Source organism: Thunnus maccoyii, chromosome 5 (assembly GCF_910596095.1).
Source record: "Thunnus maccoyii chromosome 5, fThuMac1.1, whole genome shotgun sequence".
Lineage (NCBI taxonomy): Eukaryota > Metazoa > Chordata > Actinopteri > Scombriformes > Scombridae > Thunnus > Thunnus maccoyii.
In genome coordinates, this window is record NC_056537.1 from 7,294,596 (window position 1) to 7,310,520 (window position 15,925).

Below are 15,925 nucleotides of genomic sequence, written 5' to 3' on the forward strand. Positions count from 1 at the left end.
TTTGTCACATTTGTCTCATTTTAATAAGAAACTATTCAGTAAGTTAATATATTTAACTCAGTTTTGGAGACATCACTATGGGGCAGGAGAAATGGGCGGCTTTCTTTACTGTTATCAAATCACTTTCCCATGTTTACATGTGTGAGAAATGGCTGAAATAATAGTGATATTATGCACATAATTCAATTATTTCTTGGTAATGGGGACCATGCTGAAGTTTTCTTTGAGCGCTAGTTGCTCATATTTGCAAAACTACTTAGAGAAAGTTGTGTCAAAGCATGAAAACTATCTAATTTCTTGTGTAATAATGCACAGAGTAATCCATACACATATACATAATTGCATATTAAAGGATAAGGCTGGCAATATTCTGTTTTTCTCATTGTCAACAAATAAACAAAGCCTGAATCCCTCATATACTGTCCTGTGCTGTAAATACTCACTAGACAACCAAATGTGTATTAATCCACAGGTGAAAATAGTTCCCAACAAATGCACAATTTACTCCTGCATGAATAACCTTTACTAAGAACAACAATGCCCAACTGTTTTAGAAAATAACCGAGCACTTTATTAAAAATGAAACAATATTTGTGACCCGCTCTTAAATATTTATGCCGTCAGTAGGAACAAAAGGGCTTTGGGCTGAGTGCCACATACATGGCAGGGAGGTCAGAAAGACATTGTTGGTTTTGGTCTTTTCATGGCATTTGCTGACAAAAAGAAAAATATAGAATAACACCATCCTTATCCTTCAATGTCACCATCGTCTTCACAGTTTTTGGATTTACTTTGATGTATTTATTTTTATCTGTTCTCAAAATAAATAGCAAGACATGACTATAAAAACTTTTTTTTAAAAACTATTATTATCATTCCTTGGTTGTATTTTTAATTGTCAAGAGCAGCTTTTAGGACAGGAGTTGTTTTCCAAATCATGAAGTTTTAGTCACAGTAGACAACCCTGCATCTTTTCTAAATAATGGCATATTTAGTCATGACCGTGGCAGTCGAGATGCGGGGGGTCGGCAGGTCACTTTAGCTCACCACCTTATTAGTGTAGCAATTAAATTGCAGCAGTGGCTTCATGTTACTTAGTTAGAAAAAACTGCAGTTCCTCACACTTCCCGCTGAGGTTTGAGGCAACCAGTGGGATTATTCTGCCTCCAGTGCAGCTGTGCCTTGGAGAAATGTTTGTGTAACTAAAACTCTGATCTGCGTTTTAACCTCCCTCCGCCCACACACCTCCTTTTTCCTCCTTTTTTATTTTAATATGACTCACAGCCCAGGGGGGGGGAGCAGGCATAATTACAGTTTGATGCTGATGTGTGTTTTATTGTGTTCAACCATCCGGGTCCCAGGCAACCCGTCCCAGCCCACCTCGCTCCATTACATGAGTCCGTACCAGCTGAATGACTACGCCATGGCGCTGCGGGCAGTCGGAGAGATCATTCAGGACTACGACAGCGACAAGATGTTTCCTGCACTGGGCTTTGGTGCCAAGCTTCCCCCAGACGGACGGGTTTCGCATGAGTTTGCCCTGGTGAGGAGACGGCGTCATTCCATCATTGCATCATCTAAACATCCAGCCACCCACCTGTTTATGTACAGTACACATACACATACACATACACATACACATACATATACATACAGAAATCCTCCGTATCTTCCAACCATGTCAGAACTTCTTACACAACACATAGCATACAACCAAACACTTTTACACACCCATGACTAATTTCAGGCAACTGTTTATTGGTGTGTGGTAAACGAGGATGTGTAAAAAAAAAAAAGCCAAAAAATAAAAACAACAACAACCTTACAGCCAAGGCACGCTGTGGTGATGGAAGCCAAATGAGCTGGTTAGTTTTGGGCTGTGAAATTTGTTGTTTTTTTTTAGTATATTCTGCCAAGCAGCCTCACTAGAGTGAGAAAGATGGTGTCAATCATTTCAACCATGGTTTTATTTATTTATGGTAATCATACCAAGGTACGTCAATCATTGGATGACATATGGAAATCACATAGCAACCTTTAAGGATAAATAATCTGGATTATCTCTGTCTTCCACGTAACACTATTAACGATCCTTACCGCTCTGCCAATGTCACGCACTCTAGACATCCTGACCACTTCTCAACCACCCATAATCCTCTCCCTGGTCTACTGTCACTTCCAGATGTTGCTCCAGAGGCATTTACAGCCATTACAGCTGCTCAGCGTTGGGTAACAGCCTCCCCCCCGAGGCACCGAACCTTGAGACAAGGCACATATGCATTAATCTAACCATTAAGGATTTAACTTAGTCAGCTCTTAAAGAGGAAGGCTACAGCTGTGTTGCCGCAGTGGGAGGAGGCCACCACTGAATCCGACGTAATTATACGAGCTCCATTTGCAAAACAAAGGAGTCTCATGTGCAATGTTCGTACTCATGGGCGACCAAGCGCTTTTTTTTCCAAGATGGTTTCTCACTGAGATAATTAGAAAGCCCAAAACATATGGGTGGCTTAAATAATGTATTGTTTTCTTCTTTGTGAATTTCTTTTTGGTGTCTTAAACCCAGTCAACCAGACATCAATATTTAAACATTTTTGAAAGGATGTGGAGGCTGCAGAGTTACAAAAAACTCCATAAAACAACTTTTATTCAATTTATACTAATACAAGAATATTAAACTGTAGAAGCCAGGTAGATGAGCTCCTCTTAGACAAAGTCTAATCATCATGTTTCATCCTCTTGTAACCTCTGGTACAAACACGCTTTGTCTCACCACAATGAGCTCCTCCAAAATGATTTTCCAGGTATCCATTCCTCATGCAAAGTTAAAAATGTGAAATGGCTTGCCTCGGGATATTCTTCACTGAAATGCTGCAACAGAAGAATTAAACTGTCGACATTTCCCTAAAATATCTGTAATATTGTAAGATTAGATTCTACATCCTTGAGGTATTGTAACCCTCTGGTGCAATATTGGAGTATTATTGATGTTTTAGCCCTGAGGCGGCCATTTTTGATGTCTCTGTATGCATGTAATCATGTTATCCCCCAATTTACAGCCAAAACATGTCCGTTTTTAAAATAAAATGTAATTCCATTCCCTTTTTTCCATAAAGGGATATAAAATCTACAAATGCTGTGTGTGTTCTCCTTCAGGGTGGCACTGTTTTAGCTACACTGCCTCTGAATATCAAAATATATTTGAGTTAGTTTCTTTTTAGCTTTGATGCGTAGTGTTAAATGTGTTGGGTCTGTTGTTTACCACAGAGATGTAATGTAAGCAAGATATTCTAACTGCCCTTGAATATATTTAACACATTTTTCAATATATTAGCTGGATGACAGGAAATCAATGACAGTGACACACTACTGTATATGTAAAGTAAATGTGAGGTAGTGAACACCTAAAGCAATAAAGTGGTTGAGGACACTGCAGACCGAGAGCATGTACCAGAATGTAAAAAGAATAACATATAATATTCTTCATTATCAATTTATTAGCCTGTAATATGTCAAATAATAGTGGAAAATGAATGTCACAGCAAATCCCCACATTGGAGAAGTTGTAACCAGATCATTTTTGGCATTTTTGCTTAAAAATGTGCTTGAAATTAAATGACTTCATGATTACCCAGATTAATTGTCGATTGATCAACTTATTGATTAATCTCAGCTCTAAACTTAAACACAACAAACAGATCCGATCATTATCTTGTGTATTTTGCCTTAGTACACAAGAAGAACTCGTCAGCTCTTGGACTAATGCCACAAAGTGAGGTTTATAAGACTTTTATTCTTCATTCTTAGTACAGTCACATGGCAACAAAATACTTGAATTGTTTTGCTAAAGCTGCCCAAATGCAGATTTTATCCCTGATTTAATAGAGCTTCTACTGACACAGGGATTAGTAGACATAGAGAATATTTTCATTTTTGAGTGCACTGATAAAATAAACTTCTTCTCCGAGCTTACATTCCCTCCCCCATATTCTTAATGTAGTTCTAAAATAGGCCAGCATGAATTTAAAGCACTAAAGGACCTCTGTGCATTTGAAATATCTACATTTCCTAAATATTTAAACACTGAATGAGCAGTTGAAGCTGCACAATTTGTGAAACGGACACAGAATGTGATTCTTTACCCGTTAACGGCTTTGTCTTTCTCTTTTTGTGCAGAATGGTAATCCGCAAAACCCGTACTGCAACGGTATCGAGGGGGTGATGGAAGCCTATTACCAGAGTCTCAAATCTGTGCGTCTCTACGGACCCACCCACTTCTCCCCTGTTATTAACCATGTGGCCAGGTAGGTCCACTATAATCACAGACACGGACGTGGAAAGTGTAGGCTGACACACATGCACATCGAGTACAATGCCAACATGAAAGTTACAGTGCTGCAGCAGAAGTTCCACACTTATCCTAGCAGATCAACCGGCTTTGGTGAGATTCCCTCCGTGTGTGTGGGCTGCTGTACAGCAATCTGTGAAGCAAAGGGAGGAGATTAAAATAAATTTGCTAATAGCTCCGTCACCTGAGGAGGAATCAATACTTAACTCCAGTGGTTTGGACATTGACAGTCCTTTGGAAGGTGGACCAGCCTGCATGATGATTGATGGGCTGCCTTGAGGTGCAAGATGAGGCACCAAGGAAGGAAAATGACAGAAAATCCTTGAAGAAACATTGCTGTGAATTACAATAACTGTCATTACTTTCCGCCAGTTCACAAATAAACAGTGAATGAATTCCTATAGAGACAAGGAGAAAATAATTAGATCTAAACCTAATTAACATGATAAATATTGGCCCTCCAGTGCACTTGCATTTTTTATTCTAGCAGCAATTTTTAAAAGCGCTGTTTAAACTATTTAAAACAAATAATATATACTTCTGCTAGATACTACCAGCAGCTGTCAGCAGCCCAATTTACACAAATAACCGCTGGTAAAAAAAAAAGTATTATACTGTTTTGTAGTACAGCACTTTTTTCAACTCCCACCTGACGTTCCCTATTGCCAGATCTTGTCTCATGATCCTCCAGACTGACTGTAACAAGCACTTTTCTCACCTTTCATCATCGGCTTTCAAATCCCATCTCTCTCCGAGTGCCATCCGCCCACTCAGCCTGAGAATAGCTGCATTGTTCAGCGTTCACTTCTGTGGAGCATCCAACAATAAAGGAAGGAAATCTCTGTCTTTATGTTTGTTTGTCTGTCTGTATGTATGTATGTCTTTCACATATCTCAACAACTGTTCATCCGATCAACTTCACGCTTGGCATATGTATTGCCGAGGACCCAAAGAAGTGCAGTGTTGAATTTAGTGCAATTTGGACATGCAACATGTTCAGTATTAATAAACTTTGAATAAACAAGCAATCAGTGATCTGCTCCGCTCTGCAGCAGCAGGGTGGGGCTTCTGGGCTCTGCGACTGCATGTCATGAGCACAGGTGGTTCGTATCGCATATAAGCACAAATCTATTGAGCAAATATACCCACTCTAATGATCTGAACTGAAGTGACAGAAAATGAGCTCAATATGATTGATCCACTTTATTTTAGGACACACATTTTTTCAAAAGCTCTCTGTTATGTATTTTATTTTTAAATGCAGCCCTCATTATACTTGAAATGAGAAAAGATTCACTATTACAGTACTTAACATCTGGGTATAATAGAATGTTAGTTTCTTTCATGTTGTTGGTGTTAATACTCATTCACACCTCACGTCAGCAGTATTAATGTTTCTGTGCATTGAAGCAGCAACACTTAACAGTTGAACAGGCACGTTTTGAACGAGCACTAAAACACCAAGTCACATCAAATTTCCCAATTGTCTGACTGTTTGTGTGTAAGCTGTTTAACATATATCTCAAAATATTGTCTTGACATCACTTTGAAACATTTCACCCTACTTTACATAGCAGAAAACAGCTGTGAGCATTAGCTTAGAGCTAAAAAGCAAACATGACTCAAAGGTATATCAGCATAAGTCTATTTAAATTATATACCATACTATATACAAAGTAGTTTCTTCTAATGAAATACATTTTATAGATGCAAACTTAGTCAGTATAGAAGAGATATACATGTATTGTTTTAAATGACATGTATTGTGCAGTATCACCTCTCTGCAATGAGTCTTTGCACACTTTACAGGTTAAAATTTAAGACACACAAGCACATTAACACATACAGGAAGAATTACAAACATACACTTAAGAATGATGATAAAACAACATGGATCATAACTCTCATTGAACTGAATGAATACTATGAATGAAAATCATATGTATTGTTTTGCGCCCATCTACAGTAGGGACAGGCATCGCAGACTTGCTTAGGCTATAAATGCTGTTGTGTGTGGCATTAGCTCATGCTATATACTTGGCCCTATGCAAATAAACATTAGATAAATAAATGAAACAATAACACAATAAAACAATAACAGGATAAAAGTAATTAGTTGTCAATATAGAAACTAAAATCAAAGAACTAGCCAAGCTATTAAAAACGTATATGTGCTATATGTGATGTTGTGGACTGGCTGTGACTGTATGTAATGTATGTAAATAATGTTGGACATGTAAATAAAAAATTTCACATTTGACATTTCATCACATCAGTGTGTACTTACTGATGAGCCTTAATCATTAATTACATTTGTCTTTTGATAAAATAACTTTTTATTTTTTTAAATCAATCTCTGAGAGGCAATCGCTTAATTTCAGATTAAATATAATAAGGTAGCAATGTGTACAGCTTGAATCAGGAGTACATTAAGTAAAAAGTAGATTTGAGCAGAAAATAAAGTTGCTAATAGAATCTCATGTTTGTGCTTTACGAGAAGAACAGACTTTCTGTCTGCCTGCTACTGTCTTTTAGTTTTCCTCATGTGACCTCTTGTCTCTCTCCGTGCCAGGTATGCATCAGCAGTGACAGACGGCTCGCAGTACTTCATCCTGCTCATCATCTCTGACGGTGTGATCACGGACATGGCACAGACCAAGGAGTCCATAGTCAATGTACAGTACCACATCACATTAAAACTCTTATCTACATTTGTTTTGATATTCAAGCTTCATTGTTAAGACCGGTGTTGCCATGGCATTTCCAAGAGCATCTTAACTAATAAACATACAATCATCTAACAATAGGAATGTACAGTATCATAGACTGCAGCAGCAGATTAAGCCGTCAATGGCAATCCTATTAAACCAACAAACAATATGAAAAGGAGATTATAAAAGCAGTCCAGCTGCTGTATCAATTGTGTAGTGCTTTCCTCTCTCTCCCTTTGTCTCATCCTCACTAATGAGGGGAGTGAGGGAAGAGGGGGAGGTCGGCCTGGTCACCCTCCCCAGTGCACCCCCCAGTATTGCTATGTTCAGCTCTAATAACTGCTTTTATTATATATAGTTAATGTGTGTAACGATTGTGGGTGAGCTCATATATTTGGAGCCTCAGTGGCCCATCCACCCTCCCCCCTTCCTCCCCCAACGCCCCCATCTGATGTAATGTTATTGTGAAGTAAGATTTGAGAGTAATTATTTAGTAGCCCGCAGAGGATCCATACCCCCTCATATCTCAAGCAATTTGGGCATCCGTCTAATAACCACGGGAAGTTATGAAACACTGAAAAACCTTCATTCATCATTCATCACTTGAACTGTATTTAATAAACAATATTGCGATGCAGGCGGCAGTTCGGCTGCAGCTCAGGGCAGAGGAAGATGTAAATGGGAGTCATTTTTAAGCTGTCAAGCTTTAGGAGATTTAGACAAAGTTGTAGATGCATGAAATTAGAAAACTCCAGAAGTGGTCAGACGAGACGTTTTATGAAACGGGCTGCAGAGGGCAGATGGAATTGGACGAAACCCGTCTGTCTTAACAATGGGCATTGAATTTTGCTATTGAGCTTCCTTTCAATGGACTGTTAGTGTACTGTTAGTAATTTGCTGGGGTATTTCACTGACAGCCTGCAGCTTTTAAGATAGCAAGTGGTGAAAAGAAGGAACCTTGCTTCTTCCCCCTGTCTTTGATGCGCCTATTTTGCCTTCTTCCACCCCTTACAGGCTGCGTCTCTTCCCATGTCAATTATAATAGTTGGGGTTGGACCAGCGGAATTTGATGGTAAGCAGGGTGAAGATTACGTGCACATGTGTGTGCGCATGCTTTTGTGTGTATGTGAAGCTATGTGCGTGTCTATATGTGCATGAAATAATCATTCGCCTTCATTCTACTTTCTATCTCACCACCCACATGGTTCAACCCTTCCTCATGCAGCCCTTCTTTTCTTCTCTCCTCCATTCACTCGTCCTTAATTTTCCCCCCCAGAGGTGGAGTTTTTTTGTTTTGTTTTTTTTTAATAAACGATGGCCACGTTCCTCACCTCTTTCATATGTTGTTGCAAAAACATTCATGTTTACAATTCAAGGAGCAGTCCTCTGTAAAACAAGCTCACTCACAATGAGCAATTAGCCTGCAAAGTCAACAGGATTCAGCGATTAACACGCTCATGAAGTCAGTGTGTACGGTTGCATGATGTCCCCGCGGTGCACATCACTGGCTCTGCTTACACATATCGTAGCATGTTTCCCCCCCTTTGTGCACAGTAGTGTGCAACTTACAGCCCGACGACTTCACGCTCAACAACGCAAATTCTGTGTACTCATGCCACGTTCGGCATTGTCAACACTCCGAGGAAATGTAACCCCGCGGTACGATAATGGCTTCAGTAGATTAATACAGAACACACAAACTGCATGTCATGTTTGCTCTCAGTAGCTTTGACATGGCGGTTGGAGCCTCCTGACAGAGCGTGACTGATGTGCTTCCCTCCTCAGAAATGATCGAGCTGGACGGGGACGAGGAGAGGATCTCATCCCAAGGACGATATGCCGAGAGGGACATTGTTCAGGTACAAAATATTCCCAATGACATGGCTGACTGGCTGTGAGACTGTTCGCTCAGCAGAATGTCTCCGGAGAAATGTGGGATTGGTGATTAACGAGAAAGGTCACGGTGCTTGACCCTCCGCTGTGCTCTTGTTGCTCGTCGTTTTTCTATCTCCTTTCCGCTGTCTCGCTCTTCTAATATATATCCACCTTTTCCTCTGTGTCCTTTTCATTCTGTTCTTTTTCACTTGACAATCATCTTCTCTCCTTGTTTCCTCTCCTCTCTTCCTCAGTTTGTTCCTTTCAGAGACTACATCGACCGGCGAGGAAACCACATCCTCAGCATGGCTCGACTGGCTAAGGAAGTACTAGCCGAAATCCCTGACCAGTTCCTGTCCTACATGAGGACCCGAGGGATCAAACCCGGCCCCCTTCCACCTCCTTACACCCCCTGTCCACAACCAGCTATACACCCCCTCCTCACCAGACGGGTAAGCCGAATCTAAGGGCCGAGGCCTCGCCCCAACACCGGCCAGCCGACTCTACTCTCCTCTCTCTGCTTCTTCTTTTTCCTACTCTTCACTGGAAGCTTTTGAGCACACAGCGAAGCTCGCCAGCTCTATCATGTCGCACTCGGGAACGTTTGGCCATGAGCGGTAATGCAGGTAACCCAGAGTGGACACTTCCGTTTTTTAGAGGAAGGGAAATTCCCTCCCTCAGTGGACAAAGGTGGGGTTTTTGAAGGATCGTGGTGAGGGTCTGAGATCACCTAACTGCACCAGGAAGAGTGGACAGAACATAAACTGACTACTCGTAGCTGTCAGCCTGAAAGGGTCTAAACTGTGGAGGCCCTTTTTTTTTTGAAACACCGTTCATCTATTTGCTATTTCTATTTCCACTTCCTCTATCTTTCACAAAGTCATGTTTCTCTATATATAAATGTTTACAAAATCGAGGACTGCAGTGGAGGATTTTTTTGCAGGAGGAAACATAATTTATACCGATCAATGTGAAAACCTTTCAGATTACTATTTTTCGGCTGCAGAAACCGGAGTTTGTGACTTTGTACAAAAAACGTTCAGGCCCAGGAGTCGCATTCTTTGTTACAGAGTGTGTATGATTTTTTTATATAAATAAATGGAGCATGTGCTAGTTTAAGAGAAAGCATGCACTGTTGTCCTGCACTCAGGGCTTTGTCCCTCCCACACAAACCCCCCCCCCCCCCCCCCGCCCTCTACCACCTGACCACAACCACCATCACAACCACCACTGCCATGTTCCATTAAGAACAAACCAGTCACCCACCTGAAATCTTCCCACACTCCTTACCTTCTGCTCCGTCCACCTGCCTTGACTCGGAAGGGAAGCTGTGCTCCCTGAGAGTCTGGTTAAATCAAATGCAGCAGGGACTCGAACCAGCCTTACTCTTTTGTCAGATAACATTCACAGGCACCGTGTTCACCATGGGTTCTGGAAATGTGGATCTCCAAGCCCAGAAGTCAAAAACACACATTTACACTACCGAACCTGACTGTGTGTTACGTTTTAGAGTCTCTTTATTTCTACGGAATGACATTGTACTTCAGAAACATTTTTTTTGTGTTGTTTTACGTCTCTCTACCTCTCACTTTGTTTACTATTGCCAAAAAAATGTTGTTTAAATAACAAAGTGTCGGCGTGTCTGTGATTTTTGGTGAGTCTGTGGAGTTCACAGTTTTACCATTCTCACTAAGTATTCACAAAATATTCGCCAAACTGTAGGTTGAGAATTATAGCACGTTGGTTGCTATCAGATCAGGTGACTCGCACCTTTGTGGTAGCAACACACTGTGAATATGTGCACAGAAAACAGTTCACCAACAGACCAAAATGCAAAGATGCTTTTTCTTTTAAGAACTACCCATATGGATCAAAGTAGTGACTATCAGCACGGTTTTTAGTTCGATATTGTCCAACATTGTAACTAAAAGCTGAAGCCAGTAATAACCACTAATCCCTAACGTTTAGTAGCATTTAGCCATTCATCTCTTAGAGGAATACTCTACAGAAAACCTGTTTTCAGTATCAAACTCTCCTTATAAAGTCTTGAAAGGTTCCTATGAAAAGTTTGTAGCTTGCTCCTTTTGGACTGTTCCTAATCTCTGAATTGCCTGGTGTTGTGCTCATTTGCAACTGTTTCTATGGTAGGAAAATTAATTAAGCCAGTCAGAGCTTTGCAGGCAGGATTAAAGGAATTTCAGGAATACACTTATTCGCCTTCTTGCCAAGAGTTTGATGAGAAAATTGACACCACTCTCATGTCCATACTGCTATTTCGAAATAAAATCCGCTTACCGGCACTTTTAAAGCTCACCAATTAATGTATCTTTTTTATTTTTATTCATACAAAGTGTAAAGATTACACAGTGTGGCTTAATGGGGCTCCACTGGTTGCCTGGCAACCTCACAATGACAACAAGACTCTAGAAAGTTACTGCTCCTGGCTAAAGGTCAATGTTAGATTAATTCAGCAGCTAAGATGCCGTATATTGTTCTGAAATTCATCACCAAAACATTTTGAATTCGCTACCCATCCTCCATATCAAGTTGACAAACATAACATGATATCTTAGAGTCAAAGTTGAAATAATATTTTATACTATATAATTATATATGGCCATAACGTACACATATATGATCGTTATATTATCTCGGTGAGTCCCATGTTTCTGTGAAGTAACATTGAGGATATGGTTTAAAGAAAAAATTGAAATGGTAATATGGTGATCCAAACTTACCTTTGATTGCTTATTATTATTATAGTTATAAATATATTTGATCTAATAAAGAAATACTTTAGATTTGAAATCAAGTTCCTAGCAACCAAAACCTTAGCTTCTGTGTCGACTGAATGACAATTCAGTCTGATTATCAGGCTCATGGCGACCTAAGTTCAAGGTGAAAAAATAATGAAAACATCCATAGAAATCAAAATTAACCACCGCACACTGTAATGACTTTACTGTGACTTTATTAAATAAGTCACAGTAAAGTCATCACAGTGTGCGGTGGTTAATTTTGATTTTCACCTTATATGTTCCTGCGACCGACCAGCACCTGACTGAAAACACTGGCTGTGCACGGGGAGTTCTGTCCTTTTACATCCATAGAAATGTTTGAGTCCATCCTGCAACATAAATCATTCACTAGCATGGGTACCTGAGTTACATGCGTTGCTCACACCTACACTCGCTTATGCCGGTCGGTGCTGCTGACAGCAGCTGCCGACCTTCATGATGGAGCTAGCCGCCAACTTTTTCATGGTGACCTTTCAAGTCCACAGTTGGTGAATATTTGATAATGAAAACCTAGTTTTTCAGTGCAGTATTCCTTTAAAAATGGAGGAAAACTCCAACCCAAAACAGGTAACTGCACTGTCACTTTTATTCAAGTTTCAGGGTGAAACACTGATGCAGCCCTGCTGTTTTGCCCAATGTGACTTTAAGCAAAGCACAAACCATTTCCTATGAGAGAGGCTACAGTCACTGTACCCAGAGGTCCCTTTGTAACTCAGCCTCATGTAAATGTGTGAAGAACAGCGTTTATACGTTTTACTCTATATCTCTGTACTACAAACTGTAGATCTTATCAGTACTATTTAGGGCCCTATTCAGTCAAGTCATCAATGTAAGAGACGGTTTACAACATTTTTCTAAACGCACGCCTCAAAATCATCATATACATCTTAGCTGATGATGCTTAATTTAAAAGTCTACTTATAAACCGCTTGTGAAACATTTTCTTAGACATTTATACACTGTACAAATTTTTGCCTTTTTTGTGTATCGGTCAATATACTGTATGTGTAATGCTGCTTCTTTACGGCTGATATAAGTATTACATTTTATACCGAGGCCTGTAATCATATTTAAATCATGACTAACAGGCCTTATTCATGTTTATACATAAGTTATTCATATTTAAATCATGAACGACAGGCCTGTATTTTTTTTATAAGCAAATGGTTAGATAATCATGTATGTTTCATGTGTACAAGATGTTTAAAAGTAGACCTAGTGACAAAGTACACTTGGTAGCATTATTTCTCTGCCAAATTCGACATATTGTCAAGTGTAGCGTCTCGTTGTTGGCTGAGACTCATCCCAGAAAAGCTGGTCATCCAGTTTGACTGAATAGGGTCCCCCAGTGTGGGGAGAGGTGGTCTGATAGGTTTTATACTCTTATGTATTGTTGTTTCATTGCGGGGACCCCCATGTGACAGTGGGGATGTCGAATTGCACAATGTAGCACCGGTCTCATGACTGGTATTGGAATAAAGCACCACCAGACTGAACCAGATCAGGCAGGAACAGTCTTTTTATATGTGTACGTGTATATATATTCTGTATATACTGTAATGTTTTTCGGGAGAGTTGTGTTGCAGTGAACTGCCGAGACTCTGTGACTCTCCTCCTGAAACACAAGGCAGGGCCTTTCATTTATTTATCACGACAACATGTCAACTTCATCTCACACCCACACTCTCATATATACTGTACATCCAGTACATGTATTTGTATATGAAACATGCATGACACTTACATAACGAGGCGAGGGTAGAGTGAAGATTAAGGGTGCTTGTTTTCTCAGAGAAACAGTGGTTTCGGAGATAATGTCACTTGGTGTTTATTGTAGCATCAGACCCTTTAAAAGCAGGGTTTCTCAATCTTTTCGCCACATTTTCAACATGTCAAGTTGTGATGGGAATTTTAGTATGACATGTCTGTTTTCACAAGCTTGGAGGAAACTCTAAATAGATATATAGAAACTAGAACCACTCAGTAATTCATATATCTCCGTTAAGGCTGCGCAATCCTCTAAATTTGTATTTTAATTTGCATCTGGATGTTCATATCGCAGTTTGCACATCAGAACCTTTGTACAAAGTGTTCAGTAGTTCATGAGAAAATGGCAAAAATGTTCATAAATCTCACAAATCATTCCTAAAGTCCTGGATTTCATTTAAATCTGTTTAAAAGATATCTTGCAATCAAACAACTCGGACCAGAAACATAAGATTCTTAGCTGAGATACAGTAACAACTGTACATTGGTACATTGAAACCAACTGACGGGTCACTAAGGCCCGCCACCTTACTTACTGTTGCTTCCTACGCTTTTCTATTCCCGCATAGCACATATGTGGTTTATAATTATAACAAGGGTCGATTTATCATTTTAAATTCTTTATCGTTTTTAAAACAATGGCTCCTTGATTTCTATCATAGGTTCAGCCTTCTCACAGTGGGAAAATACTACACAGTGGATGTGCTGGTCTTGAACTTGGTAACTGTTGTAGTTTGTTAATGATGTGCTCCTTGGCCGTAGATGTAATACCTGGTTACAACTGTAGATTGTAAACCAGTAAACCAAACACGCTAATGGCTGCAGCTCAGATAAACACCCAGTTTATACCTCCCTTGCACTTTTGCCCTTGTGGTTTTGATTATGGAAACACTGCAACATGCAGCGTGCATGAGGACAATTAATTTGACAAAATGTTTTATAAATATAACCTCATCTTTATGTGGTGGGGTTGAAAATCTCAATGACTGCACAGCTCCATCATATAACTACATTATAGATATTAAAGCGTATAGCTCTTTGCTTTGACATGTATGTATTTGCCCTCAGGATGAGGAAATTGAATACCGTTCGCATAGCAACTCAGTGGAGTTGAAGTCTTAACATGTACTGCTGGGTTTGTCACATGCCAGTGCAATGTGTGAAATCACTGTTCCTCTGAGGCTGTGTCAGTGTAGGAGTAACAATCAAAAGCATTTATTGTGCAGGAGACTACAAGGCGAGAAAAAACCCCTGCGCTACCGGTGGACAAACAGATTTAATGAAGTAGGCTTACACCTCGCTGCCTCCCACCACCCATCGCTGCATCCATGTCACTCTGCCAAGGCGGTACCATGTCAGCATGCCAGGCCATATGAACACTCATGTAATCTTCACACATATAAAAATGAAAGTTGTTTACTGTGCGATATAATATAAACAAAGTGGTTTAATTGAATGCTCGTGATGAATATCCTGTTTTATCCTGATGTATTTTTATAGCATGCATTATGTTTGCATGGGTAGATTTTTTTTCTAACAGAGACGAACCAATGGGTTTAAAAAAAAAAGAGAGAACAATTGTAATATGACATCTTTGTGTGTTCTTTATGAGTACTTTTAGAGAACGTTTTGCCTTAAAAATCTCACTGATCAATCTTGGAATTGTGCAATGCCTTCAGATGTTTCTTTTGAAGACTGATTTCTTGTTCTCTGTTTTGCTTTTCTTTTCTTTTTCTTTTTCTTTTTTTTGGTACGCTCATGCACAGCCACTCCTCTGTCAGACTCATCAGCATTGTTCTCTCAGATCCAGTGGTTGAAGTGATGTGAATAAGAGGGAGAATGATACGAAGAGAAAAAAAAAACAAAAAAAACTGGGCTGTCTCGCTCTCAGCAAAGGCACAGAATCATTCAGCTGGGAATAATGTCCAGCCTCATACAGCCATGTTTAAACCTACAATAGATCTGCATTTCACTGGGAAATGAAATCAACTGTTACTTTTTGGATAAGGGTGATTCATGGCTTTTGCATGATCTTTGTAATTACACTATAAGACTGATCAAAAATTATTTATCCATTGATACATGCAGTTATATTTACATCTTTAATTAGCTCTTGGTTAGTAATATTACAAGACAGCACAGGTTTTACTGTTCCTATATGAAATATTGAAGCCACTAAAGATCGATTTAAAATGACTATTTCTGTAAGAATTGAACTCTTTAAATAAATATTCATATCAAACCCTTTTTGTTGTTGCTTCTATGCTCTAAAAAGAAACTGAATTACAACTAATTAGGGGTTTCTTCAGTCTCAACGGGGAGCCGGTGAGTGCCTTGCAAGAAAAAGTATCATTAAAGCTTTTCCATGAAAGTATCCAAAGTGTTAATTAACATCATTAACGTGTTTATCTGCATGGTGAGCTGTT

At 39.6% G+C, this 15,925-nt stretch overlaps 1 protein-coding gene across 3 annotated transcripts in view; it reads left to right on the top strand.

Annotated features, from left to right (window-relative positions):
- LOC121897490 (copine-8-like) overlaps positions 1–10,564 on the top strand; it is a 70,002-nt gene extending 59,438 nt beyond the window's left edge. For 2 of the 3 annotated variants that reach the window (XM_042412011.1, XM_042412012.1), the window contains 6 exons: positions 1,362–1,543; positions 4,177–4,304; positions 6,921–7,023; positions 8,074–8,131; positions 8,845–8,918; positions 9,189–10,564. In XM_042412011.1, coding sequence (XP_042267945.1) covers positions 1,362–1,543; positions 4,177–4,304; positions 6,921–7,023; positions 8,074–8,131; positions 8,845–8,918; positions 9,189–9,401 — 758 coding nt within the window. In that variant the 3' untranslated portion in view covers positions 9,402–10,564. The remainder of the gene's footprint in view (positions 1–1,361; positions 1,544–4,176; positions 4,305–6,920; positions 7,024–8,073; positions 8,132–8,844; positions 8,919–9,188) is intronic. The other variant, XR_006096231.1, reaches the window with a different exon arrangement.
- The last annotated feature ends 5,361 nt before the right edge of the window (positions 10,565–15,925 follow it).